We start from the raw sequence: 12592 nt of genomic DNA, 5'->3' as shown, positions 1-12592 counted from the left end.
AAAAAAAAAAAAAAATTGCGTGCTCTCAGAGTTTTTGCACATTGGTGGATGATTATAACTTCTCAGTGAACTAAAAGAAACTAAAATTGGAGCAGTAGATTTTAAAGTAGATGGAGTCTGTATTTGGGCCTAGAAGGATAATTATAACCGAAGGATTTGTTTAAATCAGTTTTATCAGAGACCTTAAGATAATCGCTAAAATGTAATGAATCTAGTTTTGTGATTTAGATATAAAGTGAAATGTAACATTGAGAAACCTTAAAAGAAAATTAAAAAGAATTAATCGAAAACCTCCGGGGAAAAAGGTCAAAAATGTCCTCTTCTTTGTGTCTGTTATGTGTTACATCGAATTATGAGTATAACTGCACTGCTAACGGATTGGCTGTGTATGCTCCCCTTGTCACCTCTTTGATATCTAATTTTCTCATGGACTTCCTCCGCTAGAAAAACCTCGCAATGTAAAGTAGCGAAAAGAAAGAAAGAAAAAAAAAAAAAAATCAACCGTGCAGTGTTCAGTCCCGGGTCGTGGGTGTTGTGCTCTCTGAAGCGAGGATGACAGGCTCAGACTGTGGCTGATTTGATCAGATGTCAGCAGCCAGCACTTTCACCTGATCTACCAGCTGGGTGTAAACGTGAGCAGATGGGCCAGCCGAGCGAGCCACTGTCCCAATCCTCATATTATGATGCTGTCGCTGCTCCCCTCCAGAGTCGAGTCAATGGCCAGAGACTCCCACACAAGTACTGCAGGTCCTTCCACAAAGCCGCTTATCTTGATTTGGAAATTAGCTGAATTGTTTAAATGGTAATCCTTGAGATGAGATCGAGGTGATGTCTTACTCGTTTGATTTTTTTTTTTTTTTCCCGTGGCTGCAGTTCGGTTTTCTGTAGGTGGCGCTCTTTTCTTTGTCTTTTCAGTCATGGCCATGCTTCTGTCTCTGTTTCTTCAAGACAAACCACGAACATAAAATATATCACTTCCTCCTCACTGTCTTTTAAAGATGGAGAAAACAATTTCATTTTGTATTTATGTGGAAATCTACATTGGGCAATTAACAGCCAACTCGGGAGCCATCAGATTAACATTAAGAATAATATCCTGATAGGTAATCATGTGCCGTGTTGTTCTGTCTCATATGTTTACAAGTCTTAATACTCCTCCTCCTCTTAAGCACTTAGCTGAAATATGACTAATTAGAGGATATACATATGCAAACATCCAGTCGGGTCCCCACCCACAATCAGCAGTGGCGGCGTTCACACTGACAACGAGCCATGAAGGAGAGACGGAGCGTTTTGCTGGTGCCATTCACAATTAAGAGCGCAGAGCGATTGTGTCTTATTAGCAGCGGTGGCGAGACTAAACTTTACCGGGCAGGGGTCCTCAGGGGGGAAGTAAGGGGATGGTGGTGGAGGTGGGGGCACTGAAGCAGCTGTTGCTGTTTGTTTATGCAACTCAGCAACATACGAGCAGTGGGGTCCCTCTCCGGCGCTTGGCGGGGCCCCCGACTCTCCCTGCTTGATCTTTGAAGGTTGGGGCTGTTTGAACAATTCCTCCCAGTCCTCCCAGTGTCCTGCGCGCCACCATCTGTCTCCCCAGGAATGTGGGTAGAGTCAGCACACACCCCAGCATTTGTCAAGGCTGAACTGGGAGGTGGGAGTCGCTGTGTTTTTCCCCCTAGCGAGCTCAGAGAAAATGTGTCCTTTTTTTTTTTTTTTTATTTACTAACCATTTAACGTTCTCACCTCCCACTTGGAATTAATTGTTTCGTGAGTTACGAGCCAGGTTTACACACCCAGTGTTGTTGTTGTTGCTGGGTATTATATTTTGATTTTTTTTTTTTTTTTTTGCCTTTTCAGAGAACAGGCCTGGTTTGAATTGCAAATTTGATGGATTGCATCTGATGTTTACCTTTGAACAGCGAATCAAGGCCGGGCCTATATGCTCTGTTCCGCATCCTAAGATTATTAAAGAGACATTTGAGGTTTTAAAAAAGTCCCAATTACTGTAAGACATATGAGACTGTTCTGAAAAAGTACAAAGCGTAATTCAAATGGTGTGAATACAGGTATGCAGGGTGAAAGAGCTCACAGATGATTCTTAATACCTTTTTGGCTGATTAGGTCCAAATTAATTGAAAAGTAGATCAGATCGTGGGTTCTAATGAAGGGGAAACGCTGTAAAAAAAGACTCTTTTCATTTATTCTATTTTCTGGGCTGCCAAATTCTAAAGACATGCCTCCTTTGGCTGCGGAGCCAGGAAATTAAAAAGTATGTGATTCTCTCTGTTATCGCCGTCGCTGCTTGTAGTTGCTCAACGGAGGTGGGAGTAAAACGCCAAGATGCTTCATTGGCGGCAGGAGCCGTTTGGCTTGTTGCTTGTTGTCATGCTGACCAATTGTGATTATTTACTGAACTCTCACCCCCACAACGTTTGTACATTTTTTTCAACGTGAATCTCTCTCCCTCTCACACAGCACCAACTGCTCAACCAAGCAGCCGGCAACCGCAAATTCAAATGCACCGAGTGTGGCAAGGCCTTCAAATATAAGCACCATCTGAAGGAACACCTCCGGATTCACAGCGGTGAGTGGCAAAAGGATTGCTGCCCTGTTCTTTGAATATTCATAACCATGATTTAAGAACACCACGAATCTGCAGAAATTCCTTTCGGCTTATTTTGGACCCTCCTTGCTGTTAATGGACACTGAGCTCGGCTGTGTTAAGAATCGTTTCAGCTGCCAAGTATATTTGCTTAGAAATGCGTTTGTATGTGAAGCATATCGGAAGATTAATTTCATTCATTAGTTTATTTGTCACGGACAGTGTCCATTGATCAACACAAAAACTAAACAGAAACAGAGCTCAGAAGGCTAATTTTCGTCTGTGGTCCCTGGCCAGATGTGAAAAGACAACCTAAAATAAGTTTGTCACAAAGTTGATTCGTACAAAGGGGCAAAAAAAAAAAAAACACACAGCAGAAGTCCTAGAGCACACAAATGTAAGTAATGGCTTAAAACAACAGGCCTGTAGATGAATAAGGCAGGTAATGCAGGCATAAATAACATTTCTTTACAGTTTAACTTGATTTTTGTATCACTACCACAACTGCTAGCTCACTTGTATTTCCTTCAGTAAATTTGGATCAGTTTGTTAGTGCAAACTAACTGTATTGTTTTCCCAGTATATTCTTTTAGTGGGTTTCCTTTTACTTTCATTGTATTTTTCAAAACAGTATTCTAATATCTTCATTTGCCTAAAGCACTTTGAGTTTTGCAAATTAGCAAATTAGATGTTGAGCTGGCCCGGGACATTTACTATGACAGTGTTAAGATGTCGATTTAGGTTCATTGTCTCCTATAAATAAACAAATAAACAGCGAAATACAAGCTACAAATTTGATGATATTATTCTTATAAGCCTATCATTCTCACATCAGCCGTCTCATGCTGTACATATTTTTTTGTTTCAGGTGAAAAACCATATGAGTGTCCCAACTGCAAGAAGCGATTCTCCCACTCGGGCTCCTACAGTTCCCACATAAGCAGCAAAAAGTGCATTGGCCTGATAGCTGTCAACGGCAGGATGCGCAGCAACATGAAGACTGGCTCTTCCCCAACCTCAGCCTCCTCCTCGCCCACCAACACCGCCATTACCCAGCTGCGGCAGAAGCTGGAGAACGGCAAGCCACTTGGCCTTCCCGAACACAACAACCACCTTAACATCAAGACGGAGCCGCTTGACTTCAATGACTATAAGCTGATGATGGCATCTCATGGATTCGGGGCTCCTGGACCGTTCATGAACGGAGGCATGGGAGGGAACAGCCCACTGGGGGTCCACCACAACTCGACGGCCCAGAGCCCTTTGCAGCACCTCGGGATTGCCGGGCTGGAGTCTCAGCTCCTGGGCTACCCAGGACCGCTGGGGAACAACCTGAGTGAGGTGCAGAAGGTTCTTCAGATTGTGGACAACACTGTTTGCAGGCAGAAAATGGACTGCAAGCCAGAGGAGCTCTCAAAGCTTAAGGCCTACATGAAGGAGCTGGGGTCCCAGGTTGAAGAGCAGAAACAGGCGCTGACATCACCAGGGGGGCCTCAGGTTGGTCTTCCACTTGTCAATCACAACGGCGCCACCAAAAGCATCATCGACTACACGTTAGAAAAAGTGAACGAAGCCAAAGCCTGCCTCCAGAGCTTGACAACAGACTCAAAGAGACAGATTAGCAATATCAAACGAGAGAAATCCAACCACATGCTTGAAGGAGGTGTGGATGAGAAGGTGCAGGAAAACAACATGTTTACGCCTTATGCTTGCCAATATTGCAAAGAAACCTTCCCCGGGCCAATACCCTTGCATCAGCATGAACGCTACCTGTGTAAAATGAATGAGGAGATCAAAGCCGTGCTACAGCCCAGTGAGAATTTGATGCCCAACAAACCAGGGATATTCATGGAGAAGAACAGCCACTTATCCTCCCATATGTTGTCTGAGAAGGGACTCACTGGGCCGCTTAACCCTTACAGGGACCACATGTCTGTGCTGAAGGCGTATTTCGCCATGAACATGGAGCCCAACTCGGAGGAGCTGCTCAAGATTTCCATAGCAGTTGGCCTTCCTCAGGAATTTGTCAAGGAATGGTTCGAGCAGCGAAAGATGTACCAGTACGGCACTACCAGAACCCCACCACTAGAGCACAGGAACAACACGGATATGGTTGTCGGAACAAATAACCACCACACTCCACCAAAAGACTCTATGGCAGCTAGGTCACCCGTGTCACTAATCAAACCTACTGACCGCATAACATCCCCCTCCATAGCAGAGCTCCATAACAACGTTAACAACTGTGACAACTCGCTCAGACATTTGAAAAACCACCAGTTCAGCGGCAGCGCCAAAGCCACAGGTGAAAAGTTGGACCACTCCCGCAGCAACACCCCCTCCCCGCTCAATCTGTCCTCCACATCTTCCAAAAACTCTCACAGCAGCTCCTACACTCCAAACAGCTTGACATCAGAAGACCTGCAGGCTGAGCCGCTGGACCTCTCTCTGCCGAGACTCATGAAGGAACCCAAGCACGCACTGACTATCAAAAGCAGACCTAAAGTGAACAGCATTACCATTGACCACAACAACGTCCCCTCTCCCCGAGAGCACTTCGAAGAGCCTTTGAACTTGGCCTATCTCAAGAAGGACTTCTCAGGCTCTACCAACAACGGAAACTTAGAAAAAAGCACTAGCCCCATCTTCGGCATTAACCCCTTTGCTGCCAAACCCCTGTACACGTCACTTCCACCTCAGAGCGCTTTTCCACCTGCCACATTCATGCCCCCGATGCAGGCCAGCATACCAGGTCTTAGGCCCTATCCGGGCATGGACCAAATGGGCTTCCTACCACACATGGCCTACACTTATGCAGCAGGGGCAGCTACCTTTGCCGAGATGCAGCAGAGGAGAAAGTACCAGCGGAAACCAGGTTTCCAGGTAAATAAGCCACCTGTGGTTTTGTAAAAGCCCCAGGCTCACTCAGATTCCCTAAAATGATCTGAACTCATTTCTCTACTAATTAAAATGACAGCAGAGTCAGGGGAGAGTCGCTCTCACCTGAGGTAGACTGAACTGGCAAAGGCGACGGAGATAAACAGCTGTGACACGACCCCAGGGTGGAAAAAAGTGACGTCATTAGTGGCGTCATGGAGGACAGAGGGCATTTTAGAGGTTCAGCTGTCTACAGTGTGAGATGCTGGATGTTGGTGATGAGATTTGTAATTGTTCAATAATGTTCTAAAAACTGTTTTGAAGGGTTTCCACACTAAACCTTAACCCAAATCCCAGTAGTTTTTCAATGATTTAATTTTTCACCCTCAGAAAGGTCCAATTTAAGCATAAAATTGCTGGCACACAATATCAGACAGCATCAGGTTCAGATAAATAACAGGAACTATGTAGGCCCTGAAGTCTAATCTCAGTAAAGCTCTAATCGTTACCACTCTCCACTGTAAATTTTACCCGCTGCTGTGTGTGGAATACATTAATGCTCCTGACTCCAGTCCTCTTCCAGTGGTGGCCTGAGCTCAGATATTTTGTTATTAAATATGGGTGAAAGGCCTTTGTAAAAATGACAAAGGTGAGCCCGGGGGCTGCGCACTTCTCTGAAATTTCCCACTGCAACTTTGCTGTATTTTAAAGAGAGCCAAAGCCAAAATGAGCTTCTACGTGTGGATTAATAATGCACAGTCTCCATGTTCATTACCAGTGAATGCTGAAGGCTGTTTAACATAGAGGGAACCATTTTGATGAAAAAAAGTATTAATAATGTTTCCTATTCTAAGTTATTAAATTAGATTTTAAAAATACAGCTACAGGCGTTTAGTTCAAATTGATTGCAGAGTGATAGTGGTCTCTTCTTAAAACACACTGCAAAGCTGTCCACACAGTATCACACACGTTCATTAAAGAAAGCTTCGGCGGCTCAGTATTGGCCATTAAGGTGCACCTTCTGATTTTAATCATTATATGAGTTTGTAATTTCAAGAATGGTTCACTGTGCCTCCTCGAATGTCGTAATATTGTTCTCCATCAATTCGAGTCAAACACTAATCTTCATCATAAAAGAGAATTTTAAAGGGATGTGCAGAATTAACACTCCTGTACAAAATTAGACCGCTCTGAATACGCCATTACGGCTGAGTTTCATAATGGGGAGCATGTCAGTTATAGATGGGGGATATTACTCCACAGCTGAAAGTTTTATAAGAAATCAATGCTGGTATGTGCTGGTTATCAAAAATTGATGACGAGACATGGATTGTTTTGGAGGTACAGTTCAGTTTACTGTTTTATCTAGTGACATAAAGTGCCCCAGAAGGTAATTTATGTTAACACCGCGTAGCTTATGTTTCAATAAAAACACTGTTTGCACACTTACACATCATATAATTGCAATATCATGACATTTATTACTAAAATACTTTTAAAATTCGTTTTTTAAGTATCGTGAGTATTAACTCCGATTAGCAGTTGAAGCACGTTTAGCAATTAGAAGATGAACGCAAATGTCTTGTTGTTCAACTTAGCTACAAATGACCTTATATAGTAGCCGTGTCCAGAGTTTATACAGCTTTCTAGACTAAATGAGCTAAGAAATTTACTGAGGGAAAGAAAGTACACCTCGACTGATGTCAACAGCAAACATCCAACTAGCATAAGCTAAAACTACAACCCCTGAATGGACGGATAACTGCATAATATCAAAGGGTTGTGTTTTTTTTTGTGTCTTAATTAGGTAAATGTTGCCCTCTGACAGCCGTGGCTTTCGCGCTTCATTTCCCAGAGGCAACCTGCAGCTCCTCAAATTATTCCAAAACCACCTGACCAACTTTTTCTTACATTTAGTGAATCTACCACACACCACATTCATTATTATTTTGTGTTTTGTTTGTTTTTTTTTGTTTTGTTTTTTTGTTCTATCAGGGGGACCTGCTCGACGGTACACCAGATTACATGTCAGGGCTGGACGACATGACAGACCCCGACTCCTGTCTGTCGCGGAAGAAGATTAAGAAGACCGAAAGTGGTATGTACGCGTGTGACTTGTGCGACAAAACATTCCAGAAGAGCAGTTCCCTTCTAAGACACAAATATGAACACACAGGTATATACTGTTCTAGACCCTTATTTTAAACCCCATGCTTTTTTATGTTTTAAATGTTTGTGTTGCCAAATCCTATCAGTATGAATATATATTTTATGTTACCCCTTTTCTCCTTTCTTTCTTTCTCTGTTTAACCCCTAAGTTGTATTTGTAAACCAACACCTAACTTGCTTCTTCATTGACAGGGTTGAGATGCCAACGAATGAGTAGATTTTAAATACGAGAGCCTGAATTTCGTAAATATGCACTGCGTTTAGAGCTTTGTGTGTTCTTTCCTAAAACATTCAAAGAGAGTGTAATCTGTAATTAATGCAGGTAGGCAAGCAACGGAAGACTTGAGCGTTCCTTTCAAGCGATTGTACTCTTTATTTTCCAATCATATCCTGCTGTATTAACCATTTTGCTATCTCAAAAGACACACATCAATTCACCTAGATATATAAAGCCTGCGAAAGGCCCCTAATGCCTTTATCGGCCCCATTATTGGCGATAGATCACATCAGCGGAGTAGCGCTCAGAAGCTTCAGAGCACTGATAACAAGTCTTTCATTATAGTTATTATACAGAGATCCTCTTTCACTAGGTTGCATCATTTATTTTATCCAGTATCTGTAGCAGAGCGCTCAGTGTTTTATGCAGCCTTCATGTTATCTGGTCGGACATAAAAGGGAGGCAGGGTGCAGCGTCAGAATAGTGCGCCGAACTCTTTAAAAAAGGGTGCATTATCTCTAGGACGCCCCTGCGTCTCACTCTGGACGCAACGCTTTCATGTTTGTGTCGCTGTGCGTTGTTTTTTAACTATATCACGAGGCTCAGAAGTGCAATGAAGTGCAGTTAAAAACAGGCCAGATGTTGGACAGAAGTGCAGTTCGAAAGCCTGTTGGCTGGCGGACACACGTGTCAGAGGGGGGAGTCATGTGATTTGTGTGAGGCAGGCAGCCGTAGTTCCACACGTGGTGACCAGCAGTGAACGAGAAAAGGACACCAGAATTAGACGTGTGGGGACTTATTAGTCGTGGTAGGAATGCAGGGAGCCTTGGGTTTCAGAAGAAGTCCCGAGTGAAGAAGTTTAGGTTAGTGAGCAGTAAGTGTTTTGGAACAATCTGTGAGTGTAACAGCAGCCGTGTGGCCACATTACAAGCCGGGGGACATTTATTTAGCCAGACAGTTTATGGCCCCATGTCATAAAACTATCCCAGCCTGCCCTTGTGGCAAGCTTGGGTTTCTCATTTCTGCCTTGGCATCCAGAGCGTCTCGTCACATTTGGTAGACAGAGGAGCCCCAGCCCAAAACCTAATGGAGGGCCGGGCGTCACCATGAACTTGAATTGGGTTCGGAGATAAGCGGGGCAACCCCTCAGAGCCTCCCCCTTCCCTCCAGCCCATCTTGGATTAGTTTACTCCTTTGTCGCGCCCTGTTCTGTTTGTTTGCTTTGCCGTAGTTTATTTATGTTGCATTCATAAGTGTGGCACGCAGGCCCAAAATAAGTAGTTGTGGTTGGATCTCTCCATGCCTCAACCACAGGTGGGAATTTCCATAATGTAGGCCCGCGAATGCGAGCGCACTTTCTCATCGCGCTTGCAATTTGAATAAACAAATAGCCCTAAGTCGTAAGTCAAAGTTGGATTTAAGGCTCCGTGATGTCATTTTACTCCATGCCATCCAATTCATCAGAGTTTTTCCTCAACATTTTGCTTTCTTCTGACTTGTGTGACTTGTCTTTTTGTAGCAGCAGGATGATCCAGGCAGGCGACTCACGTCCCCGTTCTGTGTTTTGTGTCTCCGCAGGCAAGAGGCCGCACCAGTGCCAGATCTGCAAGAAAGCCTTCAAACACAAACACCATCTCATCGAGCACTCCAGACTGCATTCGGGGGAGAAGCCCTACCAGTGCGACAAGTGTGGGAAGAGGTTCTCCCACTCGGGCTCCTACTCGCAGCACATGAACCACCGCTACTCCTACTGCAAGCGGGAGGCAGAGGAGCGCGAGGCGGCCGAGAGGGAGGCCCGTGAGAAGGGCCACCTGGAACCCACGGAGCTGCTGATGAGCCGGGCGTACTTGCAGGGCATGACACCTCAGGGTTACCCGGAGCTGGCGGAGCGTGAGGCCATCCTGAGGCACGACGCCGTGAACGGAGGGATCAGAGAGGGACGGAAGGAAGTGGACGGAACGTATGCCAAGATCGGGCGGAGGGACGACGAGTTTGAGGAGGAGGAGGAGGAAAGCAAGAGCATGGACACGGACCCGGACACGTTGAGGGACGAGGAGGAGAACGGAGAGCACTCAATGGACGATAGCTCGCTGGACGGCAAAACGGAAACCAAATCGGATCACGAGGACACGATGGAGGATGGCATGTAATCGACGGTGACGTTTCAGAAGCTTCCCATCTTAAAAGTTTTAAGTTTCTCTCTTTCCGTTCAGTATTCTTACCTACTCGGTTTAAAACGCCGTGTTTTAAGCTGTACGTGCACGTGCCTGAAGCTTCCGGGAAGCTTTCTTTGACAGACTCCTCGGGGGTGAAAAGATGTCTGCTGAACAAGACATGGACTCAAAAATCAATCTGGAGGAGGCGTTGAGGGAAGGGAGGCATGGGTTTGTGAAATAAGCTGCATTATGCAAACCGAACAATGAATAAATGAATACATTTCAAAAAATGTACAGTACTAAGGCCTAAAAATATGTGTGGTGCTAACCTCCTCAAATAAACCCCCTGTGTTCCATAGTATTTATAGCACAACTAGTGACTTGTACAAATTGCACTCCGCTTCTATAATCATGAACAAAAATAATAAAAAGTATTGCCTATGTATATATTTATACAGTGTTGGAAAAGAGCAGTAGTGTCTGCACTACAGTCCTTCGACATTACCTTTGTTGTCACCTACCTACCTACGGTGTCGTCTTTAGTTTTGCCCTGTTGCCCGGCCACAAACATCTCCAGCCACACTGTTTTAGGCCTCTTGAATCAACTTCAAATGAAGGAATTTAAACAAAAAAAACTGTATGAAGGAGCTTAGGGGTTTTTTTTTTTTTTTTTTAAGAGGATGAAGTTTTAAAGAGACCTTCATTTTAAGGGAAAATACAGTTTATGGACAGATGGTATGGGGGGGAAAAAAATGAAGGACGAAGCCTTTGTAAGGTGTTTTTGATAAGAAAAAAGAAGCCTTATATGCAAACCTTTTAACCTGTGTGTTTTCTGCAAGTGCCACCCTCGTATTGTGTAAAAGGAAGGTTACTTTTTTTCACCAGCTTCAGTATTATGAAATGGTTCACCGTTGTTCTTTGAAGCACCCGTGTCAGTATTAAGACTTATAGGCAGCAGTTCCTTAGTTTACATTATGTTGTGCAATGTTTTCTCAGTTTCTTTTCTTTTAACTTTGTCAGTATTACACCAAACCATTTTTTGAAAACAGCAAATTGCATTCATTTTATTTGTAGGTTGAAAAAAAAAAACCATTATTTATGTGGCCCATTTTATATTTCCTAATTTTATTTATTTCATACTGTTGTGTACAGTACTATAGTTCTTCAATATATAGATATATTTTAGTAAAAAGGAACATGGTGTCGATCATAGGGGCAAATTTTACGTAAAGAGAGCATTTATTGTGTTTTGAAACATTGTGAAATGCGAAGTTTAATCTTATTTTATTTTATTTCCTTTATTTTCCAGTTACTGGAAAATTCCAAATTTGGGAACTTTTATACAATTGTGAAAACACTGTATTTTCGACTGAAAAATTCCACTTTCTTCATCTTTGTTTCTTTTTTTAAGCTAAAAAAATGAAGAGGGACTGTTAAATACTATGTATGATATCATGACTGAAGAAGAATCTTTCCTGAAATGTCTTTGTAAAAGTATTATTGAATTCTTAATTTGTAATTTCTCTTGAAAATGACCCTGCTCGAATAAAAGTAGCCAAATTACAGAGTACCAAACCCTCAGTGCCTCATGTTTATTCACAGAGAACAAACTTTGAGGTTTTGAGGGAGAAGACAAACTGGAAATCATTCAGGTCATACAGAAACCACTGAGGACGAAGCTCACTTCTCATTCTTATGTTAATTACATTCAGTTTCAATTCACATTTTCGAACGGATCAACGCGAACTGACCCCGGCCCTGCCGCTTATTCAGTCTCATTTAGATGATAGAGTAAAATCCAGCATGCATTCCCCAATTTGTTCACCTGTGTTTGTTCCGCACTTTTTAACCAGGCCAAGAACAACAAACAAGCAAGTATTAAAGGAAGCAAGCTGGTGATATTCTGAGTTGTTCTTACTGTCAGCAAATCCCATTGAACGACCCAACCAGCGATGAAATGATCTTCAAAGTTTTACACCGGAATTAATTCGGACTCCAATTGACTCTTCCTCCTGGTGGAAATACTTCAAATCCGCCACTGAAAATAGTCCCCAACAACTGCACTATTTTTCCATTTTAGTCGTCTTTGCTAAAAATGACGGTGCCCCAATGCTTCAGGAAATTACTGAGCCTTTATTAAAAAATGAAACGATAAATAAGGGACCCCTTTTTGAAGATTTTTGTTTTCAGTATTTTTATGGGATTTCTTGATAATCAGAAAAATACAGAAACGCACTTCACTCTTGTCCTTCAATCAACCAGAAAAGAACACAGATGTGTTTATGATTTTCGTTCATGGAAATATCTCCCAGAAATGTCTGTTTTTAAACACGCAGCTGTCGACCTTAATCATAGCATATGGCATTCTGTAGAAACTTATATTCAAGCACCTTTAGTTCATCTCTCTCTCTCTCTCTCTCTCTCTCTATACATATATATAATATATATATATATATAGCCATTTACTCCCTTAGTCGACTGATGGATAATTAATTAATCAACAATTTTAAGAATCGATCAAGTCATTTTTGAAGTAAAAATGCCAAATATTTTCTGGCTCCAGCTTCTCAA

General features: G+C 42.9%; 1 protein-coding gene across 6 annotated transcripts in view; it reads left to right on the top strand.

The window, feature by feature from the left end:
- zeb2b (zinc finger E-box binding homeobox 2b) overlaps positions 1 to 11581 on the top strand; it is an 81374-nt gene extending 69793 nt beyond the window's left edge. For 3 of the 6 annotated variants that reach the window (XM_040142117.1, XM_040142116.1, XM_040142121.1), the window contains 4 exons: positions 2476 to 2584; positions 3471 to 5485; positions 7475 to 7655; positions 9444 to 11581. In XM_040142117.1, the coding sequence (XP_039998051.1) occupies positions 2476 to 2584; positions 3471 to 5485; positions 7475 to 7655; positions 9444 to 10015 (2877 nt within the window). In that variant the 3' untranslated portion in view covers positions 10016 to 11581. Of the gene's footprint in view, positions 1 to 2475; positions 2585 to 3470; positions 5486 to 7474; positions 7656 to 9384 lie in introns of all 6 variants that reach the window. The other 3 variants (XM_040142119.1, XM_040142118.1, XM_040142120.1) reach the window with 2 other exon arrangements.
- Positions 11582 to 12592: the final 1011 nt, after the last annotated feature.

The sequence above is a fragment of the Xiphias gladius genome, chromosome 13 (genome assembly GCF_016859285.1).
Source record: "Xiphias gladius isolate SHS-SW01 ecotype Sanya breed wild chromosome 13, ASM1685928v1, whole genome shotgun sequence".
NCBI classification, from domain to species: Eukaryota; Metazoa; Chordata; class Actinopteri; order Istiophoriformes; family Xiphiidae; genus Xiphias; species Xiphias gladius.
The sequence above is the reverse complement of the archived record's forward strand: the minus strand, read 5'-3'. Positions and strand labels throughout refer to the sequence as shown.